This window comes from Equus przewalskii, chromosome 11 (assembly GCF_037783145.1).
Source record: "Equus przewalskii isolate Varuska chromosome 11, EquPr2, whole genome shotgun sequence".
NCBI classification, from domain to species: Eukaryota; Metazoa; Chordata; class Mammalia; order Perissodactyla; family Equidae; genus Equus; species Equus przewalskii.
In genome coordinates, this window is record NC_091841.1 from 21,112,259 (window position 1) to 21,133,404 (window position 21,146).

The 21,146-nt window shown below is 40.9% G+C and overlaps 1 protein-coding gene and 1 long non-coding RNA gene across 6 annotated transcripts in view; one reads left to right on the forward strand and one right to left on the reverse strand.

Moving 5' to 3' along the window:
- The window catches only part of PATL1 (PAT1 homolog 1, processing body mRNA decay factor), a 28,956-nt gene extending 8,506 nt beyond the window's left edge, over positions 1-20,450 (reverse strand). Inside the window, exons 1-15 of one of the 5 annotated variants that reach the window (XM_070564003.1) lie at positions 20,092-20,403; positions 18,007-18,118; positions 11,927-12,144; positions 11,316-11,396; positions 10,503-10,697; positions 10,048-10,119; positions 9,472-9,573; positions 8,948-9,037; positions 8,495-8,718; positions 7,213-7,302; positions 4,141-4,321; positions 3,539-3,662; positions 2,741-2,838; positions 2,114-2,173; positions 949-1,097 (exon numbers count right to left, since the gene is read on the reverse strand). In XM_070564003.1, coding sequence (XP_070420104.1) covers positions 949-1,097; positions 2,114-2,173; positions 2,741-2,838; positions 3,539-3,662; positions 4,141-4,321; positions 7,213-7,302; positions 8,495-8,718; positions 8,948-9,037; positions 9,472-9,573; positions 10,048-10,119; positions 10,503-10,697; positions 11,316-11,396; positions 11,927-12,144; positions 18,007-18,118; positions 20,092-20,106 — 1,811 coding nt within the window. In that variant the 5' untranslated portion in view covers positions 20,107-20,403. Of the gene's footprint in view, positions 1-948; positions 1,098-2,113; positions 2,174-2,740; positions 2,839-3,538; positions 3,663-4,140; positions 4,322-7,212; positions 7,303-8,494; positions 8,719-8,947; positions 9,038-9,471; positions 9,574-10,047; positions 10,120-10,502; positions 10,698-11,315; positions 11,397-11,926; positions 12,145-18,006; positions 18,119-18,196; positions 20,055-20,091 lie in introns of those variants that run through there. The other 4 variants (XM_070564002.1, XM_070564004.1, XM_070564005.1 and 1 more) reach the window with 4 other exon arrangements.
- LOC139074361 (uncharacterized) overlaps positions 19,671-21,146 on the forward strand; it is a 37,387-nt gene continuing 35,911 nt past the window's right edge. Inside the window, exon 1 of the long non-coding RNA XR_011523893.1 lies at positions 19,671-19,766. This is a non-coding gene — a long non-coding RNA (uncharacterized lncRNA). The remainder of the gene's footprint in view (positions 19,767-21,146) is intronic.

Below are 21,146 nucleotides of genomic sequence, written 5' to 3' on the forward strand. Positions count from 1 at the left end.
TCTCAGAGTTAATTGTATTAGTGTTAATGTTTTGAAGAACCCTTTTGCTGTATATTATATATTTTTTCTTTCATAAAACAAAACAGCCATGAAGAATTTATATGGCTTTGTTACTTGACTTTTTTCATTCAATAACTTCTTGTGAACACTTTTCCATGTCAAGATACTTCAACTATATACAGTTTATTGGCTGCATAACTTTCCAATCTATGGATAAACCCACATTTGATTCAACCAGTTGCCTGTCAGCCCAACTCCAGAAAAGGTGTGTTGAAGGTGCTTACTCTTATGCTCTGTTTTGTGTATGTCCTGACTTAGAAGAACTGATTCCCTTGAATGGGGAGAGAGAGTTACTAAGGGATAGAGTCCTCTTCCATTCATCAAATAAATATTTGGGATTTATAGAACATTTACCATTAGCAAGATTCTGTTCCAGATAGTGGGTGGGAAACAGAGAGAGGGAAATACAGAGTAGAAGATATATTAAGCAGCTTAGCCTCCAGTGGAAGACTGCTTTCCATAGTGAGTATTCTACAGAAATTCCAAGGAAGTATAAATGTTTATACTTTCCATCTTACTAGGAAAGAGACTACATAAAGATTACAATGTTGAACTCGCTGGTAAGCACAAACAGGTACACTCCATGAGCTCAAAAAGAGAAACCAAATAATATTCCCACTGTATCTCCAGCACCTAGCCCACTGCCTACTAGAGACTGAACAGGCATTTGCTGAATAAATGAATTTAGGATAATGAGGTTTTTTCCTTGGCTGAGAAGGATTACGAAACGTTTTATATAAAATGACATTTGGGTTAGGACAGAAGCATAGACTCTGAGCTTGCTGAGATGGTAAGCAAGGGTATCCAAAACACAGAGTTGTGTAAACCTCAGTTTAGCAGAGGGAAGCCTGCTAGTCTCATGTTTTCCTCAAAATGCATAATTCTTACCTCTCTTGACCGGGCAATTTCCCCCTTAAGTTGTCATACATGCTGCAAATTTTGTGTTTTCTTTCTTCCATCAGGGCTGGTCGCTCTTCTTCTAGACTTAGGAGATACCGCCTTTCATAATCCTCCACATCCAGGAGTAAACTATAGGTCTAAGGGAGACACAGAGCAGGCCCCATCATGCTAGGTCAGGATCAGAGCATCAGACAAACGACCTCACAGTTCAGGACTACCAGAGAAAGGCAAAACAGTGAAAACTCACTGTAATAAGAACGAGGGGGGGAAAAGTTGCTCTTTTAAATCCAGAAAAACACCGTGAAATTACTTAAAAAATTCTTCAAACACCATTCTCTGACCCTCTTTGACCTCTAATCCAGAAGGCAATGATGGTGAAATGAGTACACACTTCTCAAATTTTCCAGCAGCAACAATAGCACTGTAATATAATGTGCCACTGCTCCAAATGATGCCTGATATTTATAAAAATGGTAATAGTTAATTTTACCACTGGGCGCCAGGCACTGTTCTAAGCACCTTGTATCATTCACTGAATGCTTGCCACAGCCCAGTGGGAAGGACACTATTATCACCTCCATTTTTACAGATGAAGAAATTGAGGACAGCACAGAAGGGATCAATAACTGGCTTCAAGTCGCAGACTCAGTTAGAAATGGAAAAGGCCTGGTTCCAGAGTCTGTGCTCCTAACCACTACACTCTGGGGCCTTGCAAGATGGTATTTATGCTTTACAAATTAATTGCCTATATGATATCTCATTTTTCTTAGCACCCAGCAGAGCGCCTAGCACCCAGGGAGTGCCCAATAAATATATGTGAACAGATTCACTGCATAGGCAGAATAATGTAACTTTTATTCTTATTCTCTTAGAAAGGTAACCTGCCCGCAAACACTCGGCTGTTAACTGAAAAAGCTCAGACAAAAACCTGGAACTTCTAACTGTAATTGCAGTATTCTTTCCATGAGGTCATAGGTGAGGTACCACATTCCTTTCTAGTATGCTCTCATGCACAAGAGGCACTTGACAAGAATATATTCATTAACTAAAAAATCACAGAACACTGATTGATTGCTTATTTTTCCACTTCTTGGGTACACACATATTTGACAGTTCCTTATTTGAAACTATAGCAACAAATTCTAAAACTTACTTTCTCAATTATGACAAGGGTTTTTCGTCTCTTGTCCCGAACCTGTTTTTCCTTTGTCTCCTAAAAAAAGAGACAAGACTATTCAAGTGAACTCTTTACTTCTGTTAAAAATAATTTACTAAGTGTGCATATGTAGTTGCATCGTGACAAATACTTGGAGATGAGAATCTTGACTCTCTGAAAGTTAATAATCTAAAACAATACTAATGTAGACGAAGGTCACAGAATTGATTTAATCAACCCACACACAAACAACTAAACTGAACTCATAGATGGGCACAAGGTAATTGCAGAATACAGTACAAGATGAAGTTGGCAAAGGAAGATCTTAAAATACATAGAAAATGGCAATCTCCAAAACTGGAGTAAACAGCTGATGCTTTTTGCAGCCAGAGTTACCCAGTGCAAAGACTCCTGTCACCCCAGGTCCTGCGTGGCTGCCTTAGAGGCAAAAGTGTTAATATCTCAGCATATCTGCAGAAAACCAGAATGCCATGACACGCCAGCTGGGAGGCTCCAGATTAGACTACGAACAACTCCATCACACCTGATTCCATTCCATGGTGACCCCAAGAGCAGTAGTGATGACCCAGACGTTCTTAAACACACAGTTTTGTTGACACTTACATCATCTTCACTCCGAGATGTCACAACAGCATCAATCATTTTTCGGGGATTATTCACACTGGAGACAGTCAGCTTTCCCAAAGAGCCCTCAAACTGCACTGCAAGGCCAGAAAGTTTCCAATAAATAAAAACTCAGCAAGGCAGGGAGGCAGCTTTCAAAGAAGATCTTTACATTCTCTATTCTTTACTCACAGTCTAACAACTTACTATAAAAATCTATGTATTATCTAAAGCAATCTCTAAATCTATGCTTTCCCATTTTTTGTTGTTACAAGAATAATCAAATAAAAAAATCTGAAGTATTTTCCTCTTATCTATTGTAGGGATACTAGAAATTACAACAGGTTTTAAAAAGTTACGGAGGAGGCTGCCCCGTGGCCAAGTGGTTAAGTTCATGTGCTCCGCTTCAGTGGCCCAGGGTTCACCAGTTCAGATCCTGGGCATGGACCTAGCACAGCTCATCGAGCCATGCTGTGGTGGTGTCCCACACAGAAGAATTAGACTGACTTCACAATTAGGACATATAACTATGCACTGGGGCTTTGGGGAGAGCAAAAAAGAGGAAGATTGGCAACAGCAGTTAGCTCAGGGCCAATCTTTAGAAAAGGATCTAAAAGGTCATCTGTCAAACCATTCACTTCATGCCTGAATAAAGTCTGACCTCTGCATTTATTAAGGACAATGGTACTTTATCAGTTTCAAACATCTCTATCCAATTATCTTAAAGTTATTTATGTCTTATCCTATCAGCAGCATGTCAAGCTTCTCTTCTTATGGGCCTGGGGTTAAGGACCTTACCTGGCTTATAGGTGTGCTCCAGTTTGGCCACCTGAGGGGTAATGAGCTTGGTGCGCTCCTTTTTAGGGCCATCACCTTGCACTTCTTCAGCAGCTGACAGTTTCTCCAGTTTTTCAAAGTAATTCTACCACATGAAAAGATGATTTCAGTTGTAATACAAGCACAGAATACGGCTGCTCTTTATCATTAAATAATTTACACTAGTGGCAGTAACACAACTTAAACTCTACAGACTTTTGTTGGACTGCTATAAATTTACTTTACCAAAAGTCCAAGCTTTCAAAAAAGCTAATCACCAATGGAAATATCTTTAAAGTTAGACTGCCAATATTCTTAATCGAAAGAACCAGATTATTGATGCCAAATGGATTTGAAAAAATTGGTCCGAGAGCCTCTATGTGTAAGAAATAAAAGACACATATGCAAACAGTGTGAGAGGTTCTCCCGCTTGAAAAGAGGACAGAATTTGCTGAGTCAATTCTTATCCACTTGACTACCTCAAAAGAAAAGTCTATCCATATTTAATTCTACCAATATTTAAATGAGTGCCTTCACCAGAGTAAGGGACTAACCTGTCAGCCTCAAAACTAGCGACTACTTACCTGGTAATAAAAATCATCCAGGTAGGGATCAGTGCTTTGCAGCTGCATCATCTGGATTTTAGAGACCCAATCCTTTTCTCGCTGCAACATGAGATTGGCATATGGATCCTTCCGGAGATGATCGTGATGACTGCTCCGGTGACTTCCTCTATCTCCCGCACCATTGAGGTTCCGATGCTGACTGAAAAACAAACAGGTGCCACATTCACTCTAGGGGGGTACATTCTCTATGCTTGACACAATGTGACAATAAACCAGGCCAATTAAAAGAAAAAAAGATTCTCTTTGCTTTCGTTCAAAGAGTAGTGAAAAAGAATTGAATCTTAACAGAATTTGAGAGGGAAGAGCTACGCAATACATAGTTAAGGAGATAAAACTGAGATCTGAGTGCCTTACCATATGCGAAGTGCTTTCACCTACGGACTTTTGTAAAGGCCTACAGTAACCCTACGAGGAAGGCAGTTTTATTTTCTCCACTTAAGACAACAAACTGAGGCTAAAAGAGAGCAAGTAATTTGTCCAAAGCTGTACACCTGGTGGAAAGCAGGAGCGTTGAACTTGGGCCAATTTGACTCAGTCCATATACTTTTTTTAACTTGTTGAAAAATCACAAAATACTTCAAATATAGAGAAAAGCCCAGCAAATTCTGTAACTAACATCCATTTACCCACCACCTAGACTTAATGAAAAAAATTTATTTGGCTAAATTTGCCTCAGATGTTTACAAAGTAACATTAAAGTAAAGCACCGTTACAGTCACAGCTGCAGGCCCTCTTACCCTCTGGATCCCAGTTTCCACCTTCCCCTTCTTCCTGGAGGAACCACTATCCTGCCTTTGGCATGTGCTGTCCCTGAAATGTTCTTATACTTTTACTGCTTGTGTGTCCACCTTTAAATATTATACAGTATTAGTCTATGTGCCTTTAAGTTTAACATAAATGGCACTAGACATATAATTCTTTTCCTTGCTTCTTATTCAACATTACGTTCTTCATATTTATCGGTGTTGACAATACACCCCGGTATAGACCAAAAAGTAGAATTGCTAGGATGTGGTGTATCCACATTTTCAACCTTATCATTTACTGCCAAATTCTCTCTCAAGAAGCTGTATACACCATTCTTGCCAACAATGACAGTGTTCAGACACTTGAAGTTTTGCCTGTCTGATGATGTAAAATGGTTATCTAATTTTAATCCGCAATTCTCAGTTTATGAGTGAGCCTGAAAATCTTTTCATTTTTATGGGCCATGTAAGTTTGCTCTGCTGAGAATTGCATGTTTGCGTGTATCTTTTTTCTGTATAGAAGGTTAGTATATTTAAAAAAAATTTTCTTAAACATGTTTTTAATAGCTTTATTGAGGTATAAATGATATACAAAGAACTGCCCCTATTTAACGTGTACAATTTGTTAAGTCTGGACATATGCAAACACTTGTAATACCATCACCACAAATAACAGACATATCCAACACCTGCCAGAGCTTCCCTGTATCATAAGAATACTTAACTTGAGGATCCACCTTCTTAACAAATTCTGAAGTACACACCACCATATTGTTAACCATAGGCACTGGAAGTTTCATATTTTAACACCATCAAATGTATTAATCTTTTCCTTTATGGTTTGTACTTTTTTTTTTGAGGAAGATTCACCCTGAGCTAACATCTGTTGCCAATTTTCCTCTTTTTTTTCCTCCCCAAAGGTCAAGTACTGTCGTATATTCTAGTTGTAAGTAACTCTAGTTCTTCTATGTGGGACACCGCCACAGCATGGCTTGATGAGCAGTGTGTAGGTCCGTGCCCATGATCCGAACCAGCAAACCGCTGGCCGCCAATGCAGAGAGCACAAACTTAACCACTCAGCTGCAAGACTGGCCCCCTGTACTTTTTTGTGTCTTGTTTTAAGAGCCCATATATGTTTTTTCCCTGCAAAAAATATTCTAGAACTTCTTTGAAAGTGAGAAGAAATTACACACACAGAACCATAAAACTGAAGGTTGAAGGAACCTCAAAGTTCTGTTTTTCTTATTTTATTTATATATGAATGATATCAGCTCCATGAAGGCAGGGGTTTAACGTGTCTTACTCCTCTTTTACCCAAAACCTACCACAGTGCCTATTTCACAGCTGGGGCCACATATATAAATACATATATTTGTTGAACGACGATTAAATAATTAGAGGCAAAAATAAAGAGTGACTGTCGGCTTTACATAGAACCCAAATACAAGGCTAGCCAACATATTTCAAACAAAATATTGAAAAAAAAAATATTTAAAAAAAAATGTTGGTAAACAAAAGGTAGGTAGGCGTATGGTAAGAACTTGGTAAGGAGCATAAAATGCTGACCAAAAAAAGGAAGAAAAAAATCAGATGTAAACTGTATGTGTGATTTATGATCAACAGAATTTTAATTAACTTGGAAATTGATAAAATCTTGTCATTTAAAGCCTGTGTATCAAAAACGTGGCCAGCCTTGGTGTTCTAGTGTTTAAGGTTTGGTGCTTTTACTGCCACAGCCTGGGTTCATTTCCGGTCAGGGAACCACAGCACCGGTCTGTCAATTGTCAGACTGCAGGTGACTGCATGTTGCTGTGATGCTGAAAGCTGTACCACTGGTATTTCAAATACCATCAGGGTCACCCATGGTGGACGGGTTTCAGCAGAGCTTCCAGACTAAGACATATGTAGAAAGGAGGACCTGGCCACCCACTTCTGAAAAAACTGGCCATAAAAACCCTAAGAACAGCAGCAGAGCATTGTCTGATAGAGTGCCAGAAGGCGAGAGGGTGGCACAGAAAGACCAGGCAGAGTTCCACTCTGTTGTACACAGGGGCGCTACAAGTCAGAATCCACTCCACGGACCTAACACATATCAAAAACTTAACACCAACAATATCATATCAATAACAAATCAAAACAGCATATATGATCTGACTTTACCAGTAAAATAAGCTCAATACTAATTACATTTACTAAAAAAGTAAACTAAATTAGTAGCACCTTGTTACACTATCAAAATTAAACGCTGAATTAAGAAACCACAAAGGAGTAGGATGGTACTTACTTTCTGTTCTGCTGTTGTCTCTGATGCAAGAGTCGACGGTGCTGTGGATGAAGGTGAGTTGTGTCTGGTCTAAACATTGGGGCCTGAGATCTAAGAAAAACAGGAAAAAGTTTTCACTTTTGCTGTCCTGATGATTGGAAGTTTTAAAGAATGCTGTCAGTAAAGGATAATTTCATACAGGTTCACCCATGGCAACGCTAAAGTGCATTCTAAGGAGATCTCTCAGAAGGAAAAGACATGCATATTTTTATGTGTCCCAAAGGGCAATTCTCAAATCCTAAGAGGAAGATCATAAAATTGGAATGAATTAACAGTAAAGCAACATAATTCTTTTTCTTTTTTGCTCCTAACTGTTAAACCTAAGTCTCTAAACAAATTTAATATACTTAGTTTCAACTCTTGGGAATGACACTGAAAATGCATATGTGATGGTTACTTTTATGTCAACTTGGCTAGGCTAGTACCCAGTTGTTTGGTCAAATATTATTCTAGATGTTGCTGTGAAGTTATTTTGTAGATGTGATTAACTTTTACAATTGGTTGACTTTAAGAAAAAAGCCATGACCCTCAATAAGGTGGGTGGGCCTCACCCAATCAGTTGAAGGGTTTAAGAGCAAAAACAGGTTTCCAAGAGAAGGAATTTCGCCTCAAGACTGTAACATAAAAGCCCTGCCTGAGTTTCTAGTCTGCAGGCCTCCTCTATGGATTTCAGACTTGCCAGCCCGCACAACCACGTGAGCCAATTCTTTAATACAAATCTCTTCTTACATATATATCCTATTGGTTCTGTTTGTCTGGAGAACCCTGACTGATACAATATACTATGTAATAAAACACAATTTTGCTGAAGCAGGAAATTGAACCTCCCTGTTATAAAACCAGGGTAGAAGCAAGCACTGAGATTAGCTGGCTACTCAGCATCTATATCTCTGTTCCTTGGCATATGGAAATTCTTGTCAAGAGATAGGCACTCAGTGTATATGTGAGTAGATATGTGTTTGTAAAATGGATAGAAAGTGAGACACAAGAAACTTTAGAAAAAATAAAAGAGGTGATTAACTAGCGATGTGCAAATGTACACAGGAAACATGTGACTCGAGGGAACTGTGATTCATAAGAAAGCCTGGAGACAGTCAAATATTTCTCTGTTCAGCAACTTGAGGATCCAACAATATCTCAAAATAGCTCCCCTGCAACCCTCGAGAGACATAGTATAACACTAACCCTCAATGATCCAGAGACCGGGCTGACATTGAATACACAGTGGCGTCTGTTTGTGTACCTTAGGTTTTGCAGGTGAGGTCCTGGGCCAGGGGGGTGCTGCTGTGGAGGAGGTGGGGTAGCGGGGGGTGGAGCACTAAAGAAGGCACGGAAGCCTGGTGCGGGGGGAAGCATCTGCCCAACTCGCCCTTGCAGCAACTTGGGATTCATGGCAGCAGCAAGTGGACTGCCAACAAATCCAGGGACCCGTGCAAACTGGCTGGGAGACATCCGTCCAGGCTGCAGCTATAAAGAGGGACAAGATTTTAGATTTAGTTATCAGCAAGTCCCCCTGCTTTTATCCACAGAAAAGTGAATACTGTTTCCATCAATAATTTTGTTTGAAAAACTAAAGGAAAAAATAAGGGGCAGTAGAGACTGATTAACAGCAAAAAAAAAAGGGGGGTGGGTATCATCTAACAACTCTTCAGAAAGTGCGTGAGCTCTTCATAGGTCGGGCTTATCACAGGCTTACCTGTGCTCCTCCAAGAAGCTGTGCTCTCTGGAGGGGGCTGAGAACAGGAGGAACACTAGGAGGGAAAGGGTGACCCAGTAGGGAAGAGTTCTAAGGGAAAAAAAGAAAAAATTGTACTATGAAACAAATTAATATAGTAAGGGAATTCACTAGAAAGGCAGAATAAATTTGGATATAAAAACTCTCAAATCGTACAGTGAAGCTGTCCACTGAATCTAAAGAGAGTAATGCTAGAAATTATGAAGCACTATGATCATGTAACATGAAAAAGAAAGCACTAGAATGAGGGACTGAAATAGCAGGAAACCAGACGACGACACCAAGTTTAGATTTTTAAAGATAAGAAAAGAGTTGAGGTGAGAAACAACTAAACATGATGAAGCACGTCTTCTGATCTGGGGACCAGAAGATCCAGAAATTCAAGTATGGAGATTATAAAATATGTATAAATCAGGAGATGTCTGCATACTTGCAGCGATCAGCAAAGACAATGCACATCTTCATTAGGTAGTAAAGTGACGCACCGGGACACTGCAGAGCTGGTTTGGAGACATCCTCTCACCATAGGGAGCAGGATAACGCGGTGGCATTGGGGGCCGAACATGGACAGGTTTCGGGCACAGAATCTATCAGGACAAACATATATACAACTACACTCAGTGAAGCCAGTTTTTCCTCTACCTACACTCCCTCCCCTCAAGTACTGGTAGAGACACTGAACTCAATGCAAAGCCCTACTTCTAAGCAAACGGCTACAGCTATGGGTTCACATCCAGAGCCTTTGGTCACTCCTCTCACAACAACACGCCACCTTTAACTGACGAAGATTTAGCTAATTCTCCAGTTATCCCCACCCTTCCATGCTATCTGAGGGAGGTAGCAGTAGATATTCTGACTTGCAAATTCTCTCCAAAAGGATGTATTTTGGTAGCAGTGAGGGAGAAGGAATGATAAGAAAGCTGGAGGATTAACTAAGTCCTATTCTGAAGCCCCTGTGATATGGCCGCCATGCTCAGCTCTTTCGTGATACATTGTGACTCCACCATTTCGTAGGATGTTGAGCCTAACTAGGCCATACCAACACCACCCTCCCCCCATACCTTCCAAATTGGCCTTCCTTTGCAGCTGCTGGTTTCAGGTGGAGGAAAGTCTATGGAACAGGACTGCACAGGCTCTAGGGAAAGCAGGGATATCTTAAAGGTAAAAAGGGACGTGCACAATGCTGTGTGTTCCCACTCCCCCCAGCTTTCAGTTACCTCTCTGCCAAGGTTTTGGGCAGCCAGCAAAGCATTTTAAAAAGGATAAATACACTAAATGTGGTTAACTACCCTTTTTCTCCCCCAATTAAAAGGCAGCAGCAACAGGAGCAGCACCAGCAAAGGTCATTAGGGAATGTGTCTCTTATTTGTACTAACTTCTCCTCTAATTGGCTCTTTTTCTTTCTAATCTAATGCCTACCCGAAACTTCCACCCTCCTCCCAGCATCACCAATTTCCCAAGTAATTTTGCCCAGATTCCCAATATCCTGGGCTGAGTGCCTGTTAATGAAAGGTACCTGCTGGTTGAAGCTGGGTACAGCCATCTGCTTGGGTGGGGTGCCTATGGGGACAGCTCTAACAGGAGGACTCCCAATGACAGGTGACGTTGACCGCCGTGGTAATGCACGCTCAGAAAGGTCCCGATCGTCTTCAGGGGCCTGTGGGGTCCTCTGAGGCAAGGCATATTCTAATACAGACACTGCAGGCATTTCCTAATTGAGGAAGTAGTAAAAAAAAAAAAAAAAAAAAAAGAGGAAAAAATTAGCTAACTTGTAATGTTTTAATAATCTCTACAGATGCCAAACTATCTTTAGAAATTATTTTTTATATTTTTATTTCATATCCAGTAGTATTTACCCTCTTTGGTATACAGTTCTACGAGTTTTGATAAATGCATAGACCCATGGATCGACCACCACAATGGAGATACAGAACAGTTTCATCATTTCTCAAACTTCCTTTGTATTGTCCCTTTGGAGTTAAACCCCCCCCACCCCAAACACTGGCAAACATTGATCTGTTTTCTGTCCCTACAGTTTCGCCTAGAAATCACTTTTTAAGTAATTCAAATCGTAAGCTGACAAATCTGAGTTCCAATGGCTCCCTTTCAATCTTTTCAACATAAAGCACAGTCAAGTGAACAATATCCTGGAGGCTGAGGAAGTGTACAAACAACAGCTACAGCTTTGAGTGTGGGATGGAGTAATCAACATAATACTGGCAAATGAGAGACATCAACACACTGTTTCAGTAAGGAAAGGACAACAACAGGAACCAACATGAAATTTTTAGATACTAGGAATTTTTTATAAGGAGGGAAAGTTTAATACCTGAGCAAGCAGCGGTCCTCGGATTCGCCTCAGAACTTCAGATCCATCCCAGATGCTGGAATTGAGACTTCCTGGTTGGGGCTAAGGAAAAAGGAAAACACACACAGAAAGTCTGCAACAGTGTGGGGTCTCTGAGCGACTTATCTGCTTTTGGTAAACAAGGCTTTAAAAAGAGCCTCAAGTGCTCGAGAATAAGAAACGTAGTGTTCCAAAACATACATTATTCCCCAACTTCATCTCTAAAATTGCTATCATCAGGAATTTTATTAACAATTTTCCATGGCATATGTAATTCTCTCAGGATAGTAGATGAAATAAAGTGGCAAAGCTCAACACTTCACTTTAATGGTTTTATTTTTCCTTTTTCTCCCCAAATCCCCCAGGTACATAGCTGTGTATTTTTAGTTGTGGGTCCTTCTAGTTGTGGCATGTGGGATGCTGCCTCAGCATGGCTTGATGAGCGGTGCCATGTGCACGCCCAGGATCCGCACTGACGACACGCTGCGCCATTGCAGGGGAGCACGTGAACTTAACCACTCGGTGACGGGGCCGGCCCTGACACTTCACTTTAATCATTAGTCTGCCATAGCTCTCAAATCAGAGTAACTTACTTGCAAAACTGGCCTGGTCTGCACAGCCGTCATGATAGCTGGATCTTCTAGTTCATTTTCAATCACCATCTTACTGAGCCTTTCTGCCAGATTCTCCTCATGGTCACCCAACAAGTCCATCTCATCCCTTTCTCCATTGCCTGTTTGTTCATTAACGGCCGCTGGGAGCTTCTCTTCCAGTTCAGCCAGGCGCTCATGTGCTTCCTGCCAATCATCATCTATCATAAAAGGAAATCATACAAAAAGAAATATGGCTCACATTGGAACTAAAAGGTTTTATAAAACTCTTCTGTTAACTAAATGAACAACTCCAATTCCAGAAAATAAGTAGAAAGTTAAATTTCCACTTGGAGATGAGATAAGAGGGATATTAAGTGGGCTTTTCACTATTGAGAACAAATAACATCACACCAGGAATAAAATTCAAGCATTTAGAGTAACAGCTTAATACATTACCAATGGTGTCCAAACTATATTCCGAAACCGATTTCTAAACTGGTGATAGAGATGTCCACTCCAACCTACTGGTTTTGAGATTCTGTGACATTTCACGCAAAAACGTAAAAGGAAACTTAAAACTCATTGCACTAGCAGACAACTTTCTCTTAGCTCATAATTGCCATCTTCTTTACAAGTCTTTAAATCCTTTCATTTCATTCAATTAATATTTGTTGAGCAACTGGTAGGTGATCAGCACTATTTTAGGTGCACGGGATACAAGAGTGTATAAAACAGACAAGGATCCTAGCCCTCCTGCAGCTTTCCTTTAAGCAGAGAAGAGACAGACAATAAACAATAAACATAATGAATAAGAAAATTAGGTACTATATTAAAAAATGAAATGCTACAAGAATATGGAGGGAGAGAGGCAAATTGACAAGTTTAAATAGGATGGTCAGAGGTATGTCTCACTGGGAGAGCGACATTTGAGCCAAGAGTCAAGAGTAAGTTAGCCACGTGGCTATCTGGGAGAAGCATGTTCCAGGCAGAGGGACAGTCAGTGGAAAGGCCTTAAGATGAGAGACAGACAATTTTCAGAAACAGCAAGGACTGTGTTTGGATTGGAATGATCAAGGGGGGAGAGCAGAAGAAAATGAGGTCAAAGTAGTAGTTAGGAGGGAGCTCCTTCAGGACCTTTAGAGCCACTCTGATTGAAGGGGGGGCCACTGGAGGTTCTGATGTGGCTTGACTTTTTGAAAGAAATCTCTCTGGCTGCTGTGTTGAAACAGATTTGGGGAGAAGAAGGGGCAGCAAAACTGGAAGCATGGAGACCTGCCAGGCAGCTACTGCAATATGCCAGGGCAAAGGTGACAGTGACTTGGACCCAGGTCACTTCCTCTTCTATTTTAACTATGTCTTTGCTATTCCCGCACCCTACTGTATAGTCTGTGGCACTGGCACGAGGTTGTTGGCTCGTTTTTTATGCTGACACAGCATTGTTTTTGAGTCCCGCTATAGCAGACGCAAGTCTTCAGGACCCTTTATCAGCTTCTCTAGAACTAGACCTTACTCCCATCACATCTCTCATTCTAGCGCTCTGCAATCTCTCCATTCCACTCTGCTTCCATCACAAAAGCTCTACTCATTACTTTGCTCCTTTTCATTCAAATTCAGACACCCTTCCCTCCTCACTGAAGCTTCCCCTAATAACCTTTTCATTTTAATTCAACCTTCACCTCATCTAACCATGTGCTACTTTTGAATCACCTGAAAAAACCTACGTACTTTTTTGTATACGTTATATATTTTACTCTTACTTTAGTTTTGTTTTCTATGGCCTATAAAATTCAACAGAGAGTGATAACAGGTAATTCCCATTATAACTAACATAGAAACACAGAATTCTGAAAACGTGTCCTCAATGACAATCCTCCTCATATAATTTTTCTATATATCTCATTAAAACAAAGAAGATGGAAGAACAGGAAGCACCAAGACAAGAAAAAAAAAAAGCGCCTGTTACATAATAAGGTATAAAAAATGGTAGCCACTTAAAAAAAAAGTTTCAATTATTGACAATTTTCTGAGGGGCTCATGTGCAACTTGTTAAAATTATCTTTATTCTTTTTTCTGCTTACAAAGAAAATACAGATTTGTTAAAAAACTTAAACATCACAAAAATATGTAACTCAGAAAGTGAAAGTTTCTCATAATCCCACAGTTATGTTAAGTTTTTTAAAACACAAACTGTAACATTTAACTTCTTTTTATTTAAGCAATACGTCTCGGACATCTTTTCTTGCACAAACACAAACATATAACTACTGATAATATTATCTCATTCTTTTTAATACCTATGTAAGATTCTATTCTATTGAGAAACTAATTCAATCCATCCTTTACTGATGGAAATTTGGATTATCTGCAAATTTTCAATGTAACGATTAATAATGTAATGAATATGATATGTATCTTAACATCTTAAGCAAATATTTAAATAGGCTAAGTCTTTTAGGGTCAAATTATAAACAGTTAAAATTTGCTATTTTTATTATATAACATTGTGTCACATAACAGTAGAGATCCAAAAAGCAAGGAAAGTGGGACTCTAAAATTTATAATTTGGTATGATCAGAACCACTGTCTTGTCTTTGGGCACTGTGGTAGATCTGAATGTACTACTGGGGTAAAGGAAAAAATCCACTTTAGATGAAAATTACACTATTTATCAGTTATCTGAAAAAATAGTCTTAAAGAATAGTGTAATTAAAAATGAATTGTGACATTGATATTTGCATCATCTTTGCTAAGAAAGAGTAAGCTGAGCAAGTTTTTAAAGGACAAATCATTTTTTGCCATTTTACTAACTCAGCAATGCCAAAAAATGAGTCTACAATCCTGAATTAAGGGGTTGCTTTTACATTTATTTCCCCAATTTAGGAAGTTAATTTGCTGATAGATCAATTCTAATGCAGCAGAGTTCCAACTTGTGTTGTTTTCATTCACCACTTCCTGTACTCATGTTTACTAACTTTACCAGATCCTACCACAGATGAACAGTCTATTTGTCCTTAATAATACATTTTAAAAAAAACACTGGTTAAACAGCCATATCCTGTGTGTATGGCTCTTTTGTGAATTGTTACTTTTTCAAACATGTAAGCAAAGGAATCTATGCCATGGAACACCACTATCATTTTAGATTTTTCTTGCGCTTGTGAAAAATCACCTGAAGCAGTATGTCAGAGATGGCATGCCCTTACTGTAAGAGGGTACTTCACTCTGTATCTTGTTCAAATGATATAAAAATACAGTTACTTAGATATGCCAACGCTTGACCTCAATCCACACTGGCCAAAATGATAAAGGGTAGGGAAAAGAATAACAGAGAAATGGAGGGAAAGAGCTAGCTGTTTCTTTCAACTAATTAATCTACACCCTGATGTGGGTTACTGAATACCTGGCTGCTCTTATAAACTTATACTTGTAGTAATTCCTCTGAAGTCTGTCTCAAGGATATTTCTGAATAAAAACAAAATGAAAAGGAAGTAGAGGTGATTTAGTTTTAAGGCAATTTCAGTCCCTAAAGATTATAGCAACTATTAATAAAAGGGAGTATCAAGAATGGGGAGCCCTTTCAAGTGGAGGCAGGAGATTCCCAAAGATTCCCCAAAGTCTGTTTAAACATAACTGGTAGTCTATACTGATTGTATTTATAGTTACTTAACCTAGCTGGCACTTTCCTTCTTCATCTGTTACAATGAGGATAATAATAGTATCTACCTCACAAGCTTGCTGTGAAGACTAATAGTATATGTAAAACATTTACAATAATAAGCACCTTGTAAGTGTCAGCTTTTATTTTTAGAGAATAAGTTGAGGTTACTGTGGCCCATTTATTGTTCTAAGATGATACAAACACTTTTCCATGCAGAAGAACTAGTTTCTTAAGGAAGGGTGACATCAGGGCATTTGCAGCCAGTGACTTAAAATAACTACTGTACTAACAGGTATTATTCAAGTCACTTACTCTTTGAGTTAAAAACCATGAAACCAAAACATACGTCAAAGGTCTGACATTTTACCTCCTGGTTTAAATTCTCTACACCAGCTGTGTATCTACCTGTAGAAGTGTATTAAACAAGTCACAGGTTGATTTACATAGCAATTTTCTTTTTATAAACCGGTATAGTATTCATATCAAGATGCTACGAGGAATTAAGATTTTAACTTTACACTTCTAGTATATTATACTCTCAAAGGAAAGGGTTCATATTTGGAAATCTCTTCTCCATTATAAACTTTGTTGACCAAGAAGTCCTTCTTAATCACCCTTATGCTCTGGCGTACAAAGTGGGCCAAACATAGGCTAATTCACTCTCTTTACTTTTTACTACCTGTTCTTTTACTGTGTAACCCTAAGGGCTTTTTCAATGCGTGTGTATGTTTCTTTTTTTCCATCATGTATTTTTTTCCTGTGCGCTTTAACATCCTTTTAAGGCAATATTTTCCCCATCTTGTGAGGAACATAGAAACTCAGAAAAAAAGACTGTCCACAGAGCTCTGGAAGTCAGTGAGAAGGCAGGCCTGTTCCTCTTCTGTCCAGGTTCAAAACTGAGAACTAGAACATTTCCTACGCTGCTTCATCTTAATATAATACCTATAAATCAATTCCATCAACTACTTTTTAATACTGAGGAATTTGCTAAAAAATGGTAACATTTGGCATAATATTTTAAGAGAGAAAAAGTTCCAGAAACAAGCACACCATGTTTGTAGCTTCCATTGTATTCTATAGGTTATTACCAAAGGAACTTCCAAATAAAATCTGCTGTTCACATCACGTGCCTGCTTTTGTAATTCTACTCTCCGTCCCTTTCCCTGTGATCTCCATGGAGAGAGAACAGCATCTTAGATCATATCATCCTCTTGGATGATCTCATCTCCTAAACCGTGGCTATGCTCCAAAAGGTCTTCGGTTCCCTTCTGCAAGGAGTCTAGCTTCTACCCTAAACACTTCTCCTGCTGCTCCCAATACTGGAAGTTTTAGATCTCTACTGAATTTTGTAAACTGTGACTGACAATAGTATACTCTTTCATTTTTGCCAATTCATTCAACTCAGTCTAAGCTTTAACAACTTTAAGCTGTTTAGATCACTGCAAAACCAGTAACTAATACAACACTTTTAAGACTCTTATTTGTTTTTGATATTCAACATCTTGCAATTTCCTCTTCTTCTTATTACTTAACTTTGATTATTTGTTGCATAGACAGAAGTGCTGTGATTCCAAAGAAAGCATAAATATTTACACATTCCAATCTATATACTGTTATTGCTGCTTTTCTACACCAACAGTCAATGCAAAAATATTTGCACTGACTCTTACTTATTCATTTCTTTTAAAAGTACAGTTTAATTTTAACTTGTTCGTATACTTGTTCTAGGATCTCTAATTCTCAAACTTTACCATATAAGCTTGCTCCCTAAATTTCCCATCTCAGTAATTTTAAACTCTGTGCTAAGTTTAGTTTGTTTCTTTAACTTTTTAACCTTTTCCAAATCCTAGAATATTTATCTATATGGAGGGGTGGGGAAATTTCATCTATGAACAGCACTTTTCTAACTTATATAGACTTTCTATCACCAAAATTCTAGGCATAAAAAGCTTTTTATTTTATTGAAGATATAAGACAATAGCAGGGTCATGCAACATACTATTAACTGAATTTTAAAACATACATATCTGAATCTGCGTTTTCTCCTAGTCCAGTAGTTTTCCTTAAGTTACATGTTCTACAAATAAAAATTTTCTTCTTCTAGGGTTATGTTAAACCCTTGTAAAATGTCTACTTCTCTAACCATGTGAATTTCTTATACTGTCAACGTAGAGCCATAGATCATATAGCCGGAAGGGTCAGGGTTAGAGAACACCTGGTTTTATAACTGAGGCAAAAAGAAACCAAGAGGGGGCAAAGTAGATGCTTCCAGTGAAGACTGGACTATTACTGATTGACAACAGGAATAGAATGCCAAGTCAATGACCGAGGTTACTCCTCCTAAGACAAAGCACTTACAAAAGAGAGCATTCGAAAAGAGCAAGAGACCAAGATGACATTATAAAAGGAAGATACCACTTACCAACTGCACCTGACCCAAATGTATCATCATTAAATTGATCAATCTCTTCATCTTCCTCTCCCAGGCCCTGAAATGCATCTTCATCTTCATCCAGAGGACAATCCTCCAAAGACTAAAAAAAGAGAAAAGAGATTAGCTATTCATGAAGTTCACAACCTCATTTTAAGTGTTCTAAAAATGTTCATCTTACCTTCCCAATTAACAGAATAGCTTCATTATGACTTCTTGTAAAGATGGCATTTTTTCTATCCCCCAATTTCCCTGACATTGCAAGATTTCAAGATCTTCCTTCCTTCAGTTTCTCTTTTCTAGTCCTTATGGCATGTAACCTTTTCCCCCAAACGTTCCATTTCTCCATTTATCAAGAATCTAATAATAGCATTTCCTCATGCAACCAAGAAATTAGGGCTGCAACTTCCTTCAGTGGCTCCTTTCAGATCAGTGGTTAGAAGAGTAATGACAACTGAAAACGAACACTATTATTTTACACTAGTTTTATGTATGTTTTTCAACAAAATTCTCATCTTCCCCATATTCATGTCACCTTTTCAACCATTTTTTAATTCCCTTTTAAAGCTTTCTCTTTACTTTCCATCCTTCTCCCCTTCTGTTTCCTATAAGCCCCAAATTTGGTGACAAAACCAAAAGCTAAACTTTCAATCACAATTAAGTCAATGCTCCAAAAACTGTGACATGGCAAGTTCGAGTTCTAGCTCCACTTTTACAAGTGGTGCGAACTTGGGCAAGCCACATTCTTCCTGATTAATTAATTAAATACCTCTCGAGCGCCTATTGTGTCTCAGGCCCTGTGTTAGGCTCTAAGCCTCAGTCTCTTAAGTGGTAATGCAAGGACAGTACCACCTACCTCAAAGAGTTGTTGTGAGGATCAAATGAAGCAAAAATTTACGCAAAGATGGTGGCTTGCTGAACAATGATCAGATATCACTGTAACAACTTAGGTGTGTTCTATTTTAAATATTTTCCCCTTCCACTTCAGTCAACTGATGTATTTCCCAAGTTTTCTTTGGCAACTCTGCCTACCGCGTCTCTTCTTCTCTCTCCATGTTTACATAAAGTCAGTTTGGTCCTGAAACATTCCTATCAAGTATGTGTCCCTAATTTTCACAGACTCAGCATAGGCATTCCACACTCTCTGGGCACACAGGTTTGCGATCTACCTTGCATGGCTACCTCTTAGCCAGGCAATTCCAAAAATTTAGGTCAAAGGGCCACTCTACCCATCTTAAGCCCTCGCAAACTTACACAAAGCAGGCATGCAACGGCCTCCAAATCAGAGGCAGCCTCCAGCAGCCACTCCCTTCCAAATCATAAAGATCCACTTAACCAAATCACTTTTTTAAGTTGGAAAGACTTTTAGGGATCATTTAGACCAGCCCTTTCATTCCACAAATCCAGAAACTTTATGTCCGGAGATTATGAGACGTTCAAGGTCAAACAGTGAACTAGTGACAGGGTCAGGACACTCGACTGTTGCTACATTCCCGGGACCGTCACCAAACCCACGTCTCCGTCCACTCGCCCAGAAGGAACTTGTGCCGGACACGCCCCCTCCCAACCCGGAGCCCTCTTCAGTAAACAGTCTCCGGCCCCAGTCAAAGGGCAAGTCCAGGCCCCCTTGACTCCGATGGCTGCCTGTTTGCATGGGTGTGTGTAAGCGGAGGGGAGGTGGTTCCGGGTCCAGGGCGGGAAACGTGTCTCTGGGCTTTCCCGGGTGACTCTTCCTCAAGAAGAACCCCAGGGTAGGTGCCATGCACTCCCCTCCACGTTCCCGCCAGGGTAGGGGTTGGGGGGTGGTCTGGTTATGGCACTTAACGGGCCCTCCCCACCCCAAAACAGAGGCCAACTCTCCCCAGCAGCAACTGATAGGTCAGTCCCGCCCCCTGAAGGCAGCTCACAGCCCTCGGATTACCCCCGCGACCCCAGGCCCGACGCTCTCCTCTCGGTGGCGCGGGTCCGGGCGCCCGCCCCCTCCCCCCCAGGGGCGCGGGACGCACACGCCGGGGGTGAGAGAAACAGAGGGGCGCGGGAGGGAGGGAGGGGTCACTTCCGGTCGCAACAGCTCACCTCGTAGCGGAACATTCTCGGGGAGGGGGGGGAGGGAGCGGGGAGGGGAATGGGGAGGGAGGGAAGAAGCGTTGACTCTCCGGGCTCCTCCGCGCACGGGTCCTCCACCGGCTCGCGACCCCTGGCCGCCGCCGTACGCCTGAGCGTGCGTGGGGACGTGCGCAGGCGCGCCTCGGGGAGGGCGGCCGCCCCGCTCGGCGCCCGGCGGTGGCGGCTGCGCCGGGACTGATTTGGCGTCCGGCTTCCTAGTCTCAGCGGCGGGAAGGAGGTCCCGTGGCGAGAGACTGCGCACGCGCTGCCCGTCGGGGGCTTCCTCGCGAGCTGGACTTGCGACAGCTCCGCCCCCCGCTTCTCTGCGCCCGCCCAGCGCTCAGGGCCGAGTCACGAGTTTTCCGTCACCGACGGGGCGGAGAAAACCCTTGTGATTGTCACAGGATAAGGCTTTGAAGAGTCCCAGGCTGAGCCTGGGCTGGGAGAAATGGAGATTCCTGGGTATTTATCCAACATCCACCGCAGCCTTCGGGCTGCTCGGCGGTCCTCACCGTGTACCATATGCGCCGAGTGGAGGGAAAAAAAAGAAAAGTTGGGGTCTTCGAAAGGGGGTGAATTTGTCGCCACTTTCAACTGCACGTCACCCCCTGAATCAGCGGCAGGTCAGGGCTGTGATTTACGTATTTCAAAGTGATGACGGCGCCCGTTCTTTTAAAAAGCCGAAGACGTTTCAACCAGGAGGTTGAATCCGGGAGGTTCAACCACGTGATATTTTTAGGCGCCAGGTGTTCCAGGCACGTGGAGCGGGAGAGCCCAAAAGGGCAGCAACAGGCGTGGGCAGCAGGTCATCGAGGCTGAGGAGCGCCAGCCTGGCTGCGCCCCTGGGTGACACCACTTCCTTAGAGGATCAAGCCCAGAAAAGAGTTTGTGCGGGTTATAAGCCTGTATACCCTGATTCCAGAAATCTGGTGGTTGGTTAGCTCGGCTAGCACCTCCCAGGCCGTTTCAGCCCGTTGAGCTCACGGAACTCTCTCTTTCCCCTTAAGGACTAAACTTGCGCCGTG